This window comes from Leptodactylus fuscus, chromosome 1, assembly GCF_031893055.1.
Source record: "Leptodactylus fuscus isolate aLepFus1 chromosome 1, aLepFus1.hap2, whole genome shotgun sequence".
In the NCBI taxonomy this organism is placed as follows: domain Eukaryota; kingdom Metazoa; phylum Chordata; class Amphibia; order Anura; family Leptodactylidae; genus Leptodactylus; species Leptodactylus fuscus.
Genome location: NC_134265.1, coordinates 268450188 through 268469515, shown reverse-complemented (window position 1 = coordinate 268469515; position 19328 = coordinate 268450188). Strand labels below are relative to the sequence as shown.

At 42.3% G+C, this 19328-nt stretch overlaps 1 protein-coding gene across 2 annotated transcripts in view; it reads left to right on the top strand.

Annotated features, from left to right (window-relative positions):
* The first annotated feature begins 754 nt into the window (after positions 1-754).
* Positions 755-19328, top strand: part of ANKRD50 (ankyrin repeat domain containing 50) — a 45550-nt gene continuing 26976 nt past the window's right edge. For both annotated transcript variants that reach the window (XM_075287320.1, XM_075287328.1), the window contains exons 1-2: positions 755-859; positions 7045-7877. In XM_075287320.1, coding sequence (XP_075143421.1) covers positions 7402-7877 — 476 coding nt within the window. In that variant the 5' untranslated portion in view covers positions 755-859; positions 7045-7401. The remainder of the gene's footprint in view (positions 860-7044; positions 7878-19328) is intronic.

The following is a 19328-nucleotide window of genomic DNA, read 5'->3' as shown; positions in this document are numbered from 1 at the left end:
TAAGGCTGCTGATTGTCCTCAGCGGTCACGTGTTGCGGGACTTCTTCCAGAACAAGCCCTGGGACATCGCAGGATTGGACAGTGGCCAGGGACACCGGGGATTGGACAGTGGCCAGTGTTTTTTTACACCTTCTCCAGCTTCTGGAGTAAACATTTTTTTTCCTGGACAATCCCTTTAAGGTTGTCATGCTATAGTTGGACCTCATTACAAGGTTTACTCTGAGGCCCCGTGGTTACTGCCCTGGTTGGTTGTAGTATTACAGTACAGCCTCAGAGCCACAGGTTTGATCCCCAGTATTGGTCTTGGTCAGAATACTCTTTTTTTTTTTGAGGATTCCAGTAAAGAACACCCACTCCCTAGCCTGAAATGGCTGTAAAGCCATTGAACACTTAATGCAGATATCGTGGAGCTTATGGCAATAAATGCAGCAGAATTTATGTTTAATGTTTAGTAGAAATGACTTTTCCTCTTCCAGTTATTCTCCAGTACTTGACGCGCAGCCACCACATGAGCGGGTTACACCAGGACGCCTGCTCACGTGACGACTGTTCGCCGCAAAGTCCTCCAAACTACAATTCCCATGATGCACAGAGGAAGCGCTGGCCGCTGTCCAGACAGTGGAGACGGGAATGTGGCTGGGAGCTGTGACGTCAGCGGGTGGGTGCGGCCACGGGCAGAGTGTCCTCTGCTTCCAGCAAGTTGTATGGCCGCCGTCCCCTCCTGCTGTTTGTAGGCGGGGACCCCCGACTCTGGGAGGAGCGGCCGCTGCACAGCCAGACTGTGAACCCGAGAAAGAGGGGAAACAAAGAGCGAGCACCCCGGGGAGAGGAGCGCCACTGCCTGGCAGCCGGTGTGTGGGTAAATATCCCGGGGCAGGGCGGGGCGTGCGAGCACATATGTGTCTGTGTGTGCACCTATGGAAACATGCATGTTATGTGTGCTGTCACCGGGCTCTATTGTCCACTCCCCTACAGAAGTTGTGTGTGTGCACCCCAAGTGCTGCTGTGTTGTGTAGATCACTCCCGGCACACCGTGTCTGTGCTGCATCCCACACCCTGGGGGTGATTGTGCCCTGACACCCTGCTTGTCAGCCCCCCACATCCCGCTGCACAGATCCGCCTCCCCCTCCAGCTCGCACAGCATGTCATTGGCTGTCCCTCATTGTATGTGCTGTGTGTACGTGTGTCTGCTCGGCCAGACACGGATGGCTGGAGCTGCCCGAAGAGGAGGAGGAGGAGGAAGAGGGTCATAAATGCCCAAGAGCACACACCACGTCCACCCATGCAGCTGATGCTTGTGCCACTCTCCACAATGGTCCTTGCCCTGGCTTAAGTTTAACTAGAACTCTTGCTACTTTTCCCCAGGATATATAGGGTCAGGGATGATCTGTCACAGGGCTGATCCTATACAGCTGTGTGCCCACCGGGTGTAGCATCATAAATGCTTGCAGTAGGGTGTAGTGCGTGGGCTGTGATGCCAGGTAGGTCTGGCATTGTATTGGAGACTAGTCATGATATGTTAGTGCACTGATCCTATAGGAAGAAAGTCCTGACACAGGAGACCCCAGTAGTTATGTATAATCCTTTACTGGCACCAGCCAAAGCATCCGACTCTTGTGTTTCATGTCAGCCTCATATTGTCCCTTTTAATAGAGCAAGCTGAGCGTCAGCTGTCACTTAGCAGGCATGCCCTTGTAGACTAGACCAGGACACCTTATACACACCATAGGATCCTGCATTAATTCCTTAACATATAGAGAGCTCCTTACCTTGAAGTGACAGCAGCACTGAACCATGTTAATAAAATGTACAAGGTATCAGAAATGGGTCATGTCAAAAATACTGACAGTCCACTCAATGCCAGCTGCAGTTTTACAAGGGAAAGCGAATCTGTAACTCGACCACCTGAACCATTTCCCAATGAAGTGACCTTATTTTGCCCAGAGTGCTAGCATCCCCCTGCCTTATTGAGCCTGGATGACCAGTCCAAAGTGTGGGCTTGACTTCGGTTGTTGAAGCTCAGCAATCTCCTTGTCAGTCTTCTGGGTATATTCCAGCCAAGGATTGTTTGCCCTGAGATAGGTGTCTACAGAGCTTTAAGTATTGCTGAATAAGCATTTTTGGGGAGGCAGGAATTGCCCTGGCTGCTGTAGCCCAAATGTATTTCATATCACAAGCTTTCTAAGAATATCTGTTTGGGCAAAAAAGGCTCACCAAGAAGTGGGGTGTAGCATTGGCATGTAGGTCTTGTATGTTTTTGGTCTGCAGGGGTACAGTTGCATGCATTAGTTTAGGATTATTAGGACATTAGATGTGTAGAAGGATTGGTCCTAGTGATGGACTGTATTGATGGATGAGACATTTGAAAGCCAGTGTTTGGTTGCTATGAACGTTATTCCGTGCTCTTGACTGCACTGTATATTACATATCCGGTATACACAGCATTGATCTATAGCATGGTTATAGACAGCAACATTTTGTTTATTATGTAAATGTAAGGACAGCAACGAACATTAACGGTAGAAGAGCCCCCTCCATTTGTGTCTGCTCCCATTGACTCTAATGTAAACAATATGCATGCGGGGCTTTTTCTGCAGAAAAGTGTAAAACATGACAGAATAAAGCTGACCCCACAACTCTGACCTACATCATTATATCAAAAAAAGTCGTACCATCAATTTTCTATTCCATCAGAGCTGTAGTTACGGTAATATCCACAGGAAGTCCAGATTCCCTGTTAGGTATGGACGGTGCTATAGCGGAGAATTTGTATTCTGCTGACAGGTGCATAGGACAATGTCTGGTGAATAAGAATTATATTGGGAAAGATTCTTATGATGTAACTTATCAGATATTTGGTGGTTGTGTTGTGCTCCAAATCTACTAGGTGAGCCCACACAGGTTAGACCTATATGCAGATGCCTCAGGGAATTACAGAAATAGCCATTCCTTCTTAGTGCTATTGTTGGTGGTGCTCTTTTAGCTTGTATTGACTATGGTAATAGAAGGGGACGCTGCAGGTCACACCAATTTCTTGTGGCTTTTCTGCTTGACTGGTCTGCAGATTGTAGACTCTTTTAGGAGAGCTTGTTGTCTCCTACATTATCATGTCAGTGCTTCTGGCTACAGGGAGTCACTCTGTATTAGTTACTTCAAGGCTGGACAACTCTTTAATAGGCTTTACCTGGCTCAGAGAAAGCGATGATACTTTACTGACAGCAGACTACAGCCAATGTGTGCAGTTGTCTGTAGTTATGTGGACCAGGTTTCTGTTAGAGCAGGGTCGGGAACCTTGGCTCTCCAGCTGTTGCAAAACTACAACTCCCAGCAGGCATACTTGCTCTGCTGTTCTTGGAATTCCCATGGACGTGAATGGAGCATGTTGGGAGTTGTAGTTTCACAGCAGCTGGAGAGCCAAGGTTCCCTACCCCTGTTTTAGAGAATCCATCTTGAAGTCTCTAGAACAGGGGTCAGCAACCTTCGGCACTCCAGATGCTGTGAAACTACAGCTTCCAACATGCTCTATTCACTTTCATGGGAGTTGCAACAATGACAGAGCAAGTATGCCTGCTGGGAGTTGTAGTTTTACAACAGCTGGAGTACTGAATGTTGCCTACCTCTTCTCTAGAAGCAGGCCTACCTCAGCAGATGACAGTTCTGGATCTTCACTCCTCTCTGCCCCCCCCCCTTTTTTTTTTTTCCTTTTTTCTTTCAGCACATTGAACTTGTACCTTGAAATGCTGCTGGTGACCCTTGAAGCTCACAGATCTCCATGTGAACCTTGACTGTATTGCCATAGGAGGCACACACCTTCTACCAGGCAGTGCACCAGGAGGAAAAATATATGCTGGCTCATAGTTGGCTTAATATAGTAGAATAGTAGCTATCGCCGGTTTCAGCTAAAAAAAATTAAAATTTTTATGCCTTGGACAAATATTCCCATGAATGTAGCCATGTTTACAGAGAAACGTTTAGCTTCTCCACCATGTTCTCCACCAAGTCAAGCTCTTTGTATCATCTAATAGTTTCTGCTTCTCTGATTCCAATGCAGTTGGTATTTTTTTCTCTATTCCCCACCATTCCCAAACAATAAGTGCTGTTAGTTTTGGAGTCTGATATGCTATTTAGGGCATGTTCACACCAGCGCCGGGTCTCCGCTTTGCAGGTTTCCGTCTTGTGCCCGAGAAACTGGACAGGAGACAGAAACCTGGCAGTCAGTTTTCAAACCCATGGGTTTGCAAAGTAACCGCCCATGAACATCTTGTGCCTCTCCGCGGCGAAACCGTTTTTTTTTAACTGGACCCAAAGTCGGACATGCAGCCCTTTGTGTCTGGTTTAAAAAAAACTGTTTCACCGCGGAGAGGCACATGACGCTTACGGGCGTTCACTTTGCAAACCCATTTAAGTGAATGGGTTTGATAAGTGACTGCCAGGTTTCCGTCTCCTGTCCAGTTTCCCGGGCAAAAGACGGAAACCTGCAAAGCAGAGACTGGGTGCAGGTGTGAACCCGCCCTCTGGTGGCTGGTGCTGGGCAGCAGCATAGGGGGTGTAATTCTGAGCTCTGACACTAGCTACCTCTGATTGGCGCGCTAAATCATTCCCCCCCTCCTTTCTGCCCCTGCTTAACACTGTCCATCTGACAGTACAGAACCTGAAGAGCATGTTAGGCACCAAACCAACTGCAGTGATTGCTGAGGAATGGAGGAAGCTTGAGAACATATTCCAACTGTGCCAGAGTCATCGGAGGTGCAGCTATTAAGAGATGCTAAGAACTGGAATTGGTGGAGGTGGTGAAAAGTCTTTATTAAATTTATAGTATAAACAGTTACAAGTTAAACACTTTTTCAACTGAGGCTGTATGTTACAGAAAAGCTACTTTTTTTTTGTTCAGGTTATGCTGTATTTTTTTGAGCCAAATCCAGGAGTATATTTAGCAGAAGTATAAGTACTCTTGGCTTTGACTAAAAAAACACAGCTTTCTGGCAATAGCCTTAAAGACGTTGTCCTGGCAAATGTTTTATATATGTTGGTGTGAGGAGAAAGAAAACAATAAAACAGAAATCATACTCTGCTGTCCCCGGTGCTCAGGTGTCCTCCCAGCGCTGTCTGGTCCTGCTAATTCAACGTCTTCTCAAAGTGAAACTGCTCACTGTTTGCGACGTCCTGGATCCCTTCTTCTGAAGCCGCTGATTTGTCTCAGTGGTCACGTGACTGCTGAAACCAATCAGAAGCCTCAGGAAGAGACCCGGGATGTCAGAGGTAGTGACATCACATGCCCTTTGCTGGGGCTACTGATTGGCCTTGGCGGTCACGTGTGGCTTGGACTTCAGCAAGTCAGCACTACGGAAAGGTGTGTATGATTTAAAAAAAAAAAATTCCCACCCCCTCTGGCCTTTTTAAAAAATAAAATTATTGTTCATTCTTGCGTGGAAACCCATTTAGACTGGGGCATCACGAATCCCATGCCCACTTTACAGTAAAAACCTTGGTGCGGGCCCACAGCGACAGACGCAGTTTTCCAAATTGCAGCATGTCAGTTATACCTACAGAAACGCTGGCAGTTCCCCATAAGTATAATTGTAACAGAAAGTCTGCAGAAGAAACCTCTGCAAACTTTCTGTCTAAAGTGCCACGGTTTTTCCTGCAATGCTTTTTTGCTGTGGGATGTCCTGTGGGGCCTTAGCCTCAAGGCTGAAAACACACACAACATTTTCATGTGTTTTTTTTTTTTCATCATTTCTGCTTTTTTGGGAGGTCAAAATGGAACGGTATCACCTATAATGAAGTGTGCAAAAGACTACCTACTACTTGACCAACCAACTAAAAGAAAAATTGCTTTTGTTGACTGTGGCAACCAATCACAATGCAGCTCTTGTTTTATCAGAACATTTTAAGGTTGGATCCACATCTGCACTGGATTTGCCATAGCAGACAGGGTCTCTGTCTTTTGATACCCATGTGGACCCAAACGACGGAGACCCGAACGCTAGCGTAAACATAGCGTAACAAGGGAACATTGCATTGTGATGCAGTTTCTATGGACAACAAACACAGTTTTGGTTTGCAGTGGCTTTTATAATACACACAATCTTCTGTTCTTGCTGTTTTTGTGCCAGTTTTCCTGTAGGACTTAAATCCCCAGTAGGGCTCACTATTAGAGATGAGCGAACACTGTTCGGATCAGCCGATCAGAACAGTACGCTCCCATAGAAATGAATGCAAGCACCTGTGACGCTGACTTTGCCGTCAGCCGGCCGGCGTCACAGGTGCTTCCATTCATTTCTATGGGAGCATGCTGTTCGCTTATCTCTACTCGCTATCTAAGATCCCTTTTAGTATGTTTTTGGAGTGTGGGAGGAATCCAGAGTACTCGGAGTAAACATATGCAAACATACAAACTCCTTGTAGATGTTGTCCTTGGCTGGATTCGAACCAATGACTCCAGAGCTGCAAGGCAACAATGCAGTGAGTCATTTTGTCTTCATATGGAGAACATATAGAAATTTCTTATGTGTTTCTACACTGGAGAGTCTGTTGCCAGTTTTGTCAGTTCTAAAGGCAGGAATAGAACGGCAATTGTAGCTGTCAAAATGACAGACTTCAACCAGCCTGATCATAGGTCAGAGAAGTCTTGTCAGCGCTGCAGTTGGATCTGACACAGAGATATGTCTTTCGTTATGAACAGAAGTTGCAACACGTGAGAACAGAACTTAAATTTGCTATAATGGCAGCAGTATAGTTTGCTATAAAAGCAGATATCCAGTATATGAACATCTTGTTCATAGATTCCTATTAGATAGTACTAAAAGTATATAGATAAATGTATTTTTTGTTATAATCTGTTATACATGGCAGTCCTTGGATTCACTATGCATGACTGTAACTGTATTTCAGACGCAAACTCTGCCCTTTGTTTTCTTTTAAATAAAGTTGTTGAAATGCTGCTTGAGTATGAACTGTAGCATGTGATGAGCAGTTGGCTTTAGTACATACTAACGGCTGTCTTTTTTTCCCCCCTCCTCTTCTCCCCCTTGGTTTTTCCAGATGTATTGTGTCCTTCTTGTAGAGAAAGAATGCACAGCTCTATGAAATCCAGATGCAGTGATGAGAGTACTTGACTTTGTGAACCATCTGAAAAGTATTACTCTTGGATGTAAGCAGAACTGCAAGCAGGGATTGTACTCCATAGTAAAATGGGGGAAGACGCATGGAGAATTGTAAGCGTCTTCTATCTGTTTAGTGACATTTACTGGAACCATTGAATTCGGCCTGCATTCCACTGCCCTTTCTTGTTTGGGATATGTCACTACTGGAATTCAGCTCTAGTTTTTGCCCCGAGGTTTATTCTGCAAAAGTAACACGGTTTGGTGTTCGAGCTCAGATTCCCGACCAATAGCTACAATGGCTCAGACGAGTTTGCTGCAGGGGAAACCTTTCTACTGCAGGGAATGGATCTTCCACAAACTCCAGCACTGTCTGCAGGAGAAGACAAGCTGCACCGTAAGCACAGCAAACAAACTGTCACTGGTGGCAAACTCTGGCAGCAATGGCGGCAGCACTGGCAAGGGCACAGCATGGGGATTACTCTTTGTTGGTGGCCCTGGCTGTGGGAAAACAGCTCTTTGTACAGAATTGCTGTGGCCAAGTTCACCTGCAGGTTTACAGAGGGGCTTGCACCGCCAAGTCTTGGCCTTTCACTTTTGCAAGGCTCAAGACTCTGATACTCTTTGTGTGGGAAACTTCATAAGGGCACTGGTTAACCAGATCTGTCAAGGAGGGCTCATGCCAGGATATGAGGATAAACTCAATGACCCTTCAGTTCAAAAACTTTTACAGCCTGGAGAATGTGAACGAAATCCATCCGAGGCATTCAAGAGGTACAGTATTGTCAAGCCATCAGTGCTTAAACAGTTGTCTGTGTACTGCTTGTCGATGACTTACTAGGTGGTGACAGTGTACTGTGCAAGTGGGCGTCCATGTCTAGGAGTGACTGCTAGCTATAGGGGCTAGTGAGACTACTTCTAGTACTCGCAACATGGATAGAAATTAAAAACTACCAAAAAAGATAGACTCTGGGAGCTTTCTAGGTGTTTTGTTCATTCTGTGATTTTTTTTTTTTCTAGTTGTAAGTAGTACAATTATAGCATTTAGATGACTATTATTTGAGTAAAATACATTACAGTGGTTCCCACGATACAAACTATTTTCTCTTGGCAATATCTTTATACGTGCTGATTTCCTGTAACATCCCAATGTTATGCTGTATTACGGCCAAATCGCTAAATTTCTATGGCCATCTGTACCTCAGGAGAAAGGATAGGATTTGCATGGACAGATTTGATCTGCTGTCATCCACAGACTAGAATGTCTGCCTTTATTTCCACACATCGATAGAAACGTTGCTTTGAGGTAGTAGTCCTGCTAACTATAGTACAATTTCCATGGAGGTCAGATCTGCTCTGATGAAATGGCTCCATACATTCTAGCCATTCCTTGTCGTAGCATGCCTGGCCAGCCATAGTTTTATCTGATCTTTCATCTGCTTGATCACATCAGGTTGTTCTGTTGGTCTGGTAATCTTAAAGATGAGCCTTCACTTATAGGTAAGAAAATAGCATTTACAGCAGCTTCTTCATTTTGTTGTAATGGCCTTTCCCAAACTACAACTGCTAATATTACAAAGGCGGAGTATGCCATCTGTATACAGGTGTCAGGTCCGGCACATACAGCGGCAGAGAACTTTATTCTTCTCTGCCTTCGATACCCTGTTATCAGAATTATTTCGCCTTGCAACAAACTTTTTGGCTTTAAGTATTTTTGAAGGAATTGCAGATTCTTAAAGGGGTTATCCAGTTTTTCCTATTGATAGCCTATTTTAGTACATCAGCTAAACAATAATGGGGACATGTTGTCTCAGTACAGCTGATCTGCGAGGAGTTCCTGGTGTCAGACCCCCACCAATCTAATAATGATGACCTATTCATCAATAGCAGAAAATGGATAACCCCTTTCACATTATAGGAAAGGCATTATTAACAGTTTTCCCAGCTGCAGATCATTCTGCTTTCTACTAAATTACTCTGAATTTTCATCAAACCTTCTGTTGATTTTGTGGTAATGTTCTTTGCACAGTAGTGCTGAAGTTCTTCCTTTAAAGGGGTTATGTGAGGCTATAAAAAAAAAAAAAAGAAAAAAAAAGCACATTCTCTGCAATGGCTAAACTAGCTTAGGCCCTGTACAGATCACATTTTTTACATCTCTAAAAAGCATGCAAGGAGCAGTCAGAAGCTGATGCAAATAGATGACCTTCTGTTTGCATAGATGTCAATATTAAAAAAAACAAATCCATTGCTGTTCTTTTTTTTTTTTCTTTTTTTTTTTTAAAAAGGACAACAAATCATAGTATATCATACTTTTCTGTCCGTCCAAAAAAAACGGACAGCAACTGATCTGTTATTTTAACGTTGTTTATATAAATGGGTAGTCATCTCTGTGTTCACTATTTTGAAGCCATTAAATAGATGTAAAAAACAAGATTCAAAATATTGGCAGGAGAGGAAAGGAATAAAACCTTTTATTCCCCCTTCCCCACTGTGCTCTGTAAAGCTAAAAATGTGGCCAAGAGGGGACCTGCATATATAGTTTAGTAAGTAAGCGTATCCAGTGCCGGGAATGAACTAGTAAGTTTTATTTTTGTCACCCATTAACCGCATTCATTAAACACCTCTTCTGACAGAATTGTTAGGCATGGTTCACATCTACATTCGGTATTCCATTCGGGGAGTCCGCATGGGGACAATGAAAGCACTCGTACCCCATAGACTATAATGGGGTCCGTGTGTTTTCCATGTGGAAAGGAAAGTAGTGCTTGAAGTACTTTTCTCTCCACATGACTTGTGCGGACACTGCGTGGAAAACTCAAACCCCATTATAGTCTATGGGGTCTGTGTGCTTTCATTGCTCACCGCTTTTTAATGTGTTCGAAATTCCATGTGGGGAGTCCCCAAGCAGATTCTCCAAACGGAATACCGAACGCAGATATGAACCAGACCTTATTCATGGTGACATAGTTAGACATGTCAAGAGTGGTAATATACCTCTTTAATCATATACAAGTCTATGTAGAGGGTAGGCAGAAAGATGCAGCAGGAGCTAAATCGTAAAATTGTATCATCCACAGTACTTTATTCACATCCGTACCAGTCAGTAATTCTCCATAATGTCCTGTATAAAGCCTGCTTTTACTGGACAAAAAGCTAGACAAGCAGATTCTTCTCTATACTGTGTGCAGTATATGGGAGGTTACATAGCAGCCATGCAGCAGCTCAGGGAGAAATGAAACTGAGAGCCTGCAGAGGGGAAAATTGCTAAAACAATGTAGAATGCAAGTAATAGTCAGTATTTTTTCTCATATTCACACACTATACTATTGCTTTACGCAGTTTGTTGAAAGTTAGGTGTGCTTTAATGGAATGCGTCACCAAAAATGGCCAATTTATTAAACCAAATTTTTATATCTAACCACATTAGATATACTTTTTTTTTTTTTTTTTTTTTTAATCCAGCAATTATCACTCTGGCCTCTAAGCCTAGAAAATAGTGATCTGTTTCATCCTCTTCTTTTAATAAATATATAAAAAAAAATTGGCAAAAATTGTCTAAATGTTGAGCAGAATTTTTACTATGTTACCTTAATGGGAATAACATTGGTCTAATTGCACAAGCATTAATCTGAACAAGCAGAGATGCACTGTGAAGTATGGTGGATGAACATGGTAGGGGTCTGTCTATCTTGTGAGGTAAGAGATGGATTTAAGATGACATTGTAATAGAACTGCAGACACGGTTCTAAGAGCATCTGTGGCAGTGCCTGCCTTCATAGAGTGCGGCAATGGGCACCTGGCAGAGAAGAGATAAAAGTGGCGATAATTAGAGAAGCTTTGCTGAGTCATTGGAGTTCTAAAAATCACATTTAGGACAAGGATAATTAATTTCTGCTTCTTTTATAACTTCTTTCATTGTGTACGCTTGCAGCTTTTATGAGAAGTAATAGCCTCTCTTGGGGTATGGAATGGCTAATGTAATCTTCAAGTCAGGAGCCAGGATCAGCACAATCCTAAATGACTTTTCAATACTATAGTATTATATTGGCCACATATCTCTTTATTCTTTGGGTTCTCTCTAACGCATAAGCTTTAGCCCGGATGCCACACTTTGCCTACAATGCTGTTCTATGTGGATCACATCTAATAAGACTCGGACATGGTACAGAAAGGTCTGGATGAAAATACAAAGACTCATCTTTTTAAGGTGGAGGACCGAGTGCTGTTATTTGTTATGGTAGCACAAGCACCACTGCCTTAATATACAATATTGGTAATAAAATAAGACCAAATTCTCTTTTGGATAAAGACCACGATGCTTTAATAATAGTAACACTTATACCATAAATAATTGTTACATCATAAGCAGATTATCAAATAATAAATAAATAAATAAAATATCCATCCATCCAAGATAGTGACAGGAGCATTCTTGAATTGGAAGGGTGCAGGACTTTCTGGTGCATAAACTGTATGACCACAGCGACCTACTTTCCCCCCTGGATACTGATGTCCAGTCAGTCGTTGTCAGGAGAGATGACGGCTCAATTTGTTGTACCACTAACAATATAAAACAAGGAAGGGTGAGGACAGCAAAACCACAAATACCAAAGATAATAAACATCCCTAGAAAGAATAAAAGGGGGCTGTGCCACCATGCGTCCCCCCAGCTAAACACCCTTGGGGACCTATTCCATTTTTAGTTATAACAACTGCACGGAAGTAGGGAAAGGAAAATGTCAATGGATGGCCCAGTGTTTGCTGACACTAATAGAGGGAACATAAAAGAGCAATATGGGCAAAACTGGTATAGTGTAATGCCTCATGGTTAGCACATGGCACAGCCATTCTTCTGTTTGGTCTTCTTAGAATGCCTGTGTTATATGATGCCTGAAATGGGGCAATTGGCATGAGCCTCGTGTTTTTTTTTTTTTTGCCTTCCACTGGATCAACACTGTAGGGATTGTAGGGTTATAGGTTGGACTTGATGGACTGATGTCTTTATCCAACCTCATCTACTATGTAACCTGTACCTAGCATATTGGGGGGGATTTGTCTAAAAATGAGATTATTTTTGTTGCCTCTGACAGTCAATTACATAGCTTTTGTTTTGTATTCTATGCTTGAAAAATGACCTGCACTGTGATAGGTTGCTATTGGCAGAAAAGACAGTCTTCCATTTAGACAGATGATGTACAACATGCTGTAGACTGCAGGACACCATCCTATCGGACTTCTAGAACGTATCCTTTGGATGCCATCAACTAGAATTCCTGTTTTTAGATTGCAAATCTGTTTTCTAAGATGTACATAGGAAAACAGTGCCCCTGCTTCCTGCCCTCTAGGGGCAGCCCCCTTACACATCATGCCCGACTTTTTCAACAAGCCTTTAATGCTATGCGGGGATTGGCCAAATCAGCATATTTTTCCCATAATTCCTCCAGTGGATCGAAAAAGGCTTTTGTAAGACTCCATACACCTGAGAAGGTGATCGCTCCGTAAGGAGTGATATTATCCCCGGAACCTGTTTTTAGATTGTTCATGTAGACTGCTATAGCTCTCCATTTGGGAAGAATCCACTAATAGATAATACTGAGTTACCAAGTTTAGCATTTTTTGTTTTTGTTACTTGGCTTTTGCTATCCTTGTATTGTAAATGGTTTTGTGACATAAATATACTGTATATTAGACTAAGGCAGACTGTACAAGTAACCATTTTTGAGCACTAGCTGCTATCTGAAAAGAAAGTATCAGTGGTACACATGAGAATAGATGTAGGATAATGAAGTCCCCTTTCAGAAGAACCTTGGAATGTTGCATTATATAACTCTCTTCCAACAAGAAGAACGGTCTCCACTGCCACCTATTGGAGATAGATACCCTACAAGTCAACGTCCAACCTTTCAACAGGCCTTGTTACATAACTAATGGTATACAACAAACCCAAATCTTCTCTATAAGGAAAAGACTTGTCCATAGACAAATATTTCAAGGGTTTTTGCATTTTGTTTTCAATACAGAACAGGGTAGTAGTTGAAAATTAGGAGGCCTTGGGGGTAGGTCTATGGAGGATAATCTTTTTCCTTGGGTTAAGTTAATGTAGGAAGTCTGAAGGGCCAATCAATACATCTGGGAGGAAATGTATGCAAAGTAGCATACAAGAAGAAGTAAAACTGGTGCCTTTTTTGGTGTTATTTGTTATCGACCATCCTGGCACTGGGAGGAATTTATCAATCCCTCTATGGCAGTTTTCTGGTGGAGAGGGATGATATTGTGGCGCACATTTGGCTTAACGAGGATCTTTCATGCCCTCCTACACATAAGGTTTATATACTGCTAGAAAGCCGACAGTGTGCTGAATTCAGCGCACTGTTGTCTTTCCCGTTATCTCTAGCCCGGGGCACATATTGCTGCCGTTAGTTTTGGCACCGATCTCTGCCCATCGTTAAAAGGGTGTTCCTGACAGTCTAGTTTTGTTGTGAGGAGCACCCCCCCCCCCCCCATTCCTGTTCCTCACAGCTTAGTGTCATTCCTGGGCAGTAAGGAATGTCCCCTCTGACCGCACAGGGCTATGGACGGGTCCTGTCGGGGTTTTCTAGAGGTATATAAAACCACATGTGCAGGAGGACATGAAAGACGCTTTTTAAGGCCCTTTTCTTTACCAGACATGGACCACAACCTCTGTTCTGTGCCTCATCCTCCATATTGTGCGAATGTGAGTGCGGAGTGGACATATACATTTACTACCCATGCCAGTGGACGTGAGTAGTTAAACTAGAAATTTTTGCTAATTCCCAACTGGCGTATATCTTAATTCTGGTGCAGTTGTGTGCGCTTTATTTATAAACAGGCATGTCTTAATAAAACTGCCCCAGTATCTCTTATTACTGGGGATGTGCTTCTTTGCAAACCCTTTGTTGCCTGACCTATAAGACTGTTTGGTCCCGATCCCACAATATAAGGATAACTCTCCAACATTCAGGTCAGCAACATATTATTTTTGCAAATTCCGTTAGCAGACATTAGTTTTCATCATAAAAATGGGGATCCAATGGAATGGGGTATGACAAGCTATCACAATTTTCGCTTAGTCTCTCAACTATAGAATTGACTGTGAAATGTGAATTTAGGCTGTGATGGAAAAATAAAAACCATATATGTTAAAATATATATGTAGGGAAGCTACAGGCTGATACTAGTAGTTACCTCCAGTTATACCTATAGTAATGTTTCTGGGTAGTGATGCATGAACGCAGTCAAATGACGTGTGTATGTGTGTTTTAAATACACCTCTACAGTGTATCGCATTAATAGCTTGTGTACATGTTATAGAGCTTGAATATTGGACTTGGAAGGAGAAAGGCTGTTATAGGAAGCTATACTGACCTCTCTACTTATAAGTGTAGCCATTGTTGAATTGACCAGTTATGAATTTACCGGTCTTTATAAAGCAAAGTTGAAACTATGTAAAGTACTGAAAATTTTATAGCCTACATCCTCGTGGCAGCCACCCATCTTCTGCTCCATGTGGCCTTACGCTAAGTATATCATGGAAGCTTCTGGATAACACTGATGCAAGTTATCACCATCGTAGTTGGCTTATAGTTCTCCTCTATGTGAAAATCATTTAAAAAGTCAGCTTTTTTCAAAGCTGTGGAGTTGGAGACCAGGACAATTTTGGGTGGAGTTGGAAAACTCTTACCGACTCTTTCAAATGGTTATATTATACAAATTTTAATATTGTATAATTAGATGAATACTGTGTTATGTATTTACCATTATAGCACTTCAATCACTAGCTGTTTAATGAATTTCTGACTGGTCCTGGCTGCCAGCCATTTACAAAGGAGTCAGAGCAGGAGATGGGCTGGAATAAAATAGGAGTCTGAGTGGTTGTGCCTACCAACTCCATAGCCCTGATTTTTTTTTTTTTTTTTTTTGTCCAATTACTGTAGAAATCAAGTACCAGTGGTCAGATCTGGAGGGAAGTGGTGAAAAGAAAAGCCAAAAAGCATTCTTATACTACTGAATAGGTTTGATAAGTTTGATGGGAAATATCTAGGGTCAGACTCTTTCAATGTATTTATTTATCACCTACCCAGTAGATTAATAAATGGTTTTGGCTGGAATACCCCTTTAACATTACGTTGTAGTCTCTTTGGTGTTTTGTCGGTATTTGGTTATGCTATTAAGCAGTGTTGGATCCATTGTGAGGAAATGGAAACATTGTAAAACCCAGGCATCACACCTAAAAATGTGACATCAGGAACAGACTAGTAAAAATTCTCATTCGCATTGTCCGCCGTTTTAAAATGATGGACACCCGAAGGACTGCATTATAGTCATTATAGTCACTGGTCTCTGTGCGTAATTGGTATTTTAGCAGTCTGCTTCGGTCTCCATTGTTTCAGTCCACAGTGCTAGTGTAATGTAGAACCTAGTGTAATCCTGAAGGTATATCTGTTGTGTTTGGATGAGTTCTAGATTGCAGATCTCCTATTACTACCTGCTGCTGCCAGATCTTCTCAATTCATTGACAATTTGTTTAAATTAACAGATTGCAGTATAGTTGACCAGTACTGGGTATTTGTTTTATAGGTGGGGCTGCATCGATTTAAAGGGGTTGTCTGGCATTAACTAAAACATTAAAGGGGTTGTCCCATCACAAGGATCCTATCTATACTGCTTGTTAATGTGAATGTAAGACTTTTCCTAAATACATTGCTTCAGCAAAACTGCTTTGTTTGTCCACGATATTACTTTATTCATTTTTTTTTTTTTTTTTTTTTTTTACACATCCCTTGACTTATCTGGTCATAAGTCAAGTGATGTATCTGCTGCTCTGAAGGGGGGAGAGGGGCTAAGTGCACGGGAGCAAGCCTGGAGGGGGGTAGTTTACACTTTGGGGGGAGGGAAGGGGCCACCAATACAGACCCGGCATCCGCTGTAATAGAGAGGCGGATGCCGGGGAGTGTAGATGCCGGCACAGGTGAAGCCAGCAGCGGCAGGAGCGATGCTGCTATTCCGGAGGGGGGGGGGCAGAGAAGCAGAATAGCAGCATCGGTCCTGCTGCTGCTGGCTTCACCTGTGCCGGCGTCTACACTCCCCGGCATCTGCCTCTCTATTACAGCGGATGCCGGGTCTGTATGACATTGTGAAGGCTGTACGTCCGATGCCTAGTGCATCGGCAGCGCACACGCAGGGCCAGCGGTATAGAAGCGACAACTTCTCGCCGCTGGCTTTGCATATGTAACCCCGCCCACCAATGACACAACAAATCCGGAAGACAGAAGAATTTACTGCAGCGAAGACTAGCGAGTATGCGACGTGGGACAACCCCTTTAATACTAAGCTAAAACCCCACCCCTGCCTAACTTCTATTTTACTTCCTTTAAAAAAAAAAAAAAAAAAAAAAGTGGTGACTGCCCCAGGCACATTTTCTGATTTCCTGGTGACGTTTCGTTTTGCTGTTTTTGGAGAAGGGAGGTCACCAGTACTACTTGCTCCCCTCCTCCCTTTCCATCCCCTTCATACTCACCACTGCTTCCTCTTCTGCTGGGCGTTGCGTCCTTCACACGGGAGCTGGCGCCTACGCAATAGAACGTCGGCAGAAGCGAAGGGAAACTTTGTTCTATTGATGACTACTTGTCTTCTCTTCTGCTTCTTGCGTGGGTTTCAGCTCCTAGATATGGGCAGAAGAGGGTACAGCAGCACAAAAGTCATCTCCAGGATGAGAAGACAGGTAAGTATGATGGGGTGGGGAGGGGGTTGGGGGACTGAGTTAATTAGCTAGCTAGATAGGGCTAGTAGTTCATGGGCTAGCTAGGGAAACTGGGAGGAGGGGGGGTTGTGAGGGATGAAGTGAAGTTGTAGGCTAAGACAGCAGGACACTATCCATGTAAACAAATGTAGAGGATACCAGTAGCTCCAAGAGAAAGCCAGAAATCATTCAGAACACTGCTAAAAGTATTTGGTTGCACTAACACACATTACAAATATATATATGAAGAGCTCAACGGAAAAATGGCCTAAGTCCAAAAATCAATATTGTGAGAAAAACGAAATTTAAAGTTTTAGCCTAAAGCAAACGGGCATTATTGTGGAATATATCTATCCAATGTAATCAGCTAATGAACACCGTTAATCCTAATCATAAATTGTATTATTTATTAAAAAAATTCGGCTTAAGTGCAATCTTATGCTAATATTGTCAAATATACCGTAAAAATTATTAAACGATGAAGAATAATAATTACCTGCCTCCCTTTTCGGCGCTAAATATGTGCAAAAGTCGATTTAGAGCCTTTTAAACAATAAGACAAAGTTTTTACACTAATATAAACAACAGACCGGAAGTCACGATTTCAATGAAAAAATGACCAACGAGAGTGAAGTAAGTAAGTTTGTATTGGACTTAGGCTATTATTCCATTGAATGTAAATTCTTCTGCATTGAAATATATGGACTTAGGTCATTAATCCTAGGTACCTTGTAAACCCAATGCATAGAACGAGGTACAAAGAAGCTTTCTAGGTAATAATTTGAAATATGACAAAATGTGGACTTAGGCCATTTTTCCGTTGAGCTCTTCATACATATATATATATATATATATATATATATATATATATATATAAATATAAATTTTTGCATGGAAAAACCCTTTTAAGATTTGTTCACTTGTGGCATTTTCAGTGCTTTTCAGTGCACAGTGAGAATGTCACCTAAGAGGGCCATGCAGAGTTTACTCTTATGAGCTTCTTGGTAATAAGAGTAAAAGGAACTAACCTGTTTTCACTATTCTGTGTGTCAGAGCCAGGATACAAGGGATGTCTTATTTTTAATACCGTTTAAAATTAGTGGGTATCATCTACATTAAAAATAGTAAGGGCATGTCGGGCATTTCTTATGTTCCAAATATTAACTATGTGGAGGAGACAGGAACAGGATATTTCACTTGGCGTATGCCCAAGATAAACAGTATGCCTGTCAGTTTGCTTTTTAATGTGAGTCGTCTTCTGGTTTTCTACCTGAACCTTGTAAATAAATGAGCTGATTTTAATACACTGATTATTATATGGTAACGTTCTTTATTTTGCTGTAGGCTTTTGGTATTATAGTTTGCTCTAGAACTTCCAAATATTTAATTATACATTGGGGGAGATTTATGAAGACTGGTATTTTCAATGCCAGTCTTCATATATCCTGTGTTGGCAAAGGTTGGACCTGCTCATAAATCATGTGCAGCCTTTGCCAGGCCATGCCCCTGCACTGAAATCTGCTCCAGCTGAAAGCTGGCATAGACGCCAGGCTATAATTTTAAATCTGGAAGGCTTGCCCCAGCACTCCCTTTCCACTCCTCCTTTTCAGGAAGTGACGAGGATAGTGTAAAATGCCAATTGAGACTCAATTTGTTGCAACTGGCGTTTAAAAAGCCGCACACCAGAGATGTTCATTTTTTTTTATTTTTTTTTCTAACTTTTTTAAAAACTTTTTTTTTTTTTTTTTGCACCACAAAAGTGGCCTAAGGGAGATGAATAAACTCCCCCCCCATTGACATTGACAATGAGACTGTCATCAGATTTGTTAATCACAAATCATCACATAAGTGGTGTGCTTGTGTCCAACAAATGACTAATGATCGCTGTAAGTGTCCCCGCCATAGAGCTAGTCAGTTAGTCGAAAAATAGCCAAAACCAACCATCAATCCAGATAACCAACCTGATTTTGGGTAGTTCAGTTATTTTGGTTGGGTTATTGCCATATTCACAAACTTTCGCCTGCCAGGAAACTGCTGCTGTTATACCCTGGGGTTAATTAATGGAGGCTCACAGGAAGTGATCATAAAAAACATTTGTTAATTAAAAAAAAAAAAAAAAAAAATTAAACCGCCGGGTGACGAGTGAAGCTCGTGAGATGAATCTTAAAGCTACATTGAGAGGTGTAGCTATAAGGAGCTCAAGGCAGCCCAAAGCCCTCTCTACATCATAGGAGGACTCCATTATTATAGATGGCACATAGTAGCAGGTGCTATAAGTTATGTTTCTGGACTTTTTTTTTTTTTTTTTTAATTGTTAGATGTCTTTGAGCTAGAGCAGGGGTGGGCAATTAATTTTCCCATGGGGCCGCTTAAGAAATTGAAACTATTCTAGAGGGCCATGCGCGCCGCTGCAAATTTCGCTCCACCTACTTCTACATTGACTCCGCCCATTCTCATTCATCTTG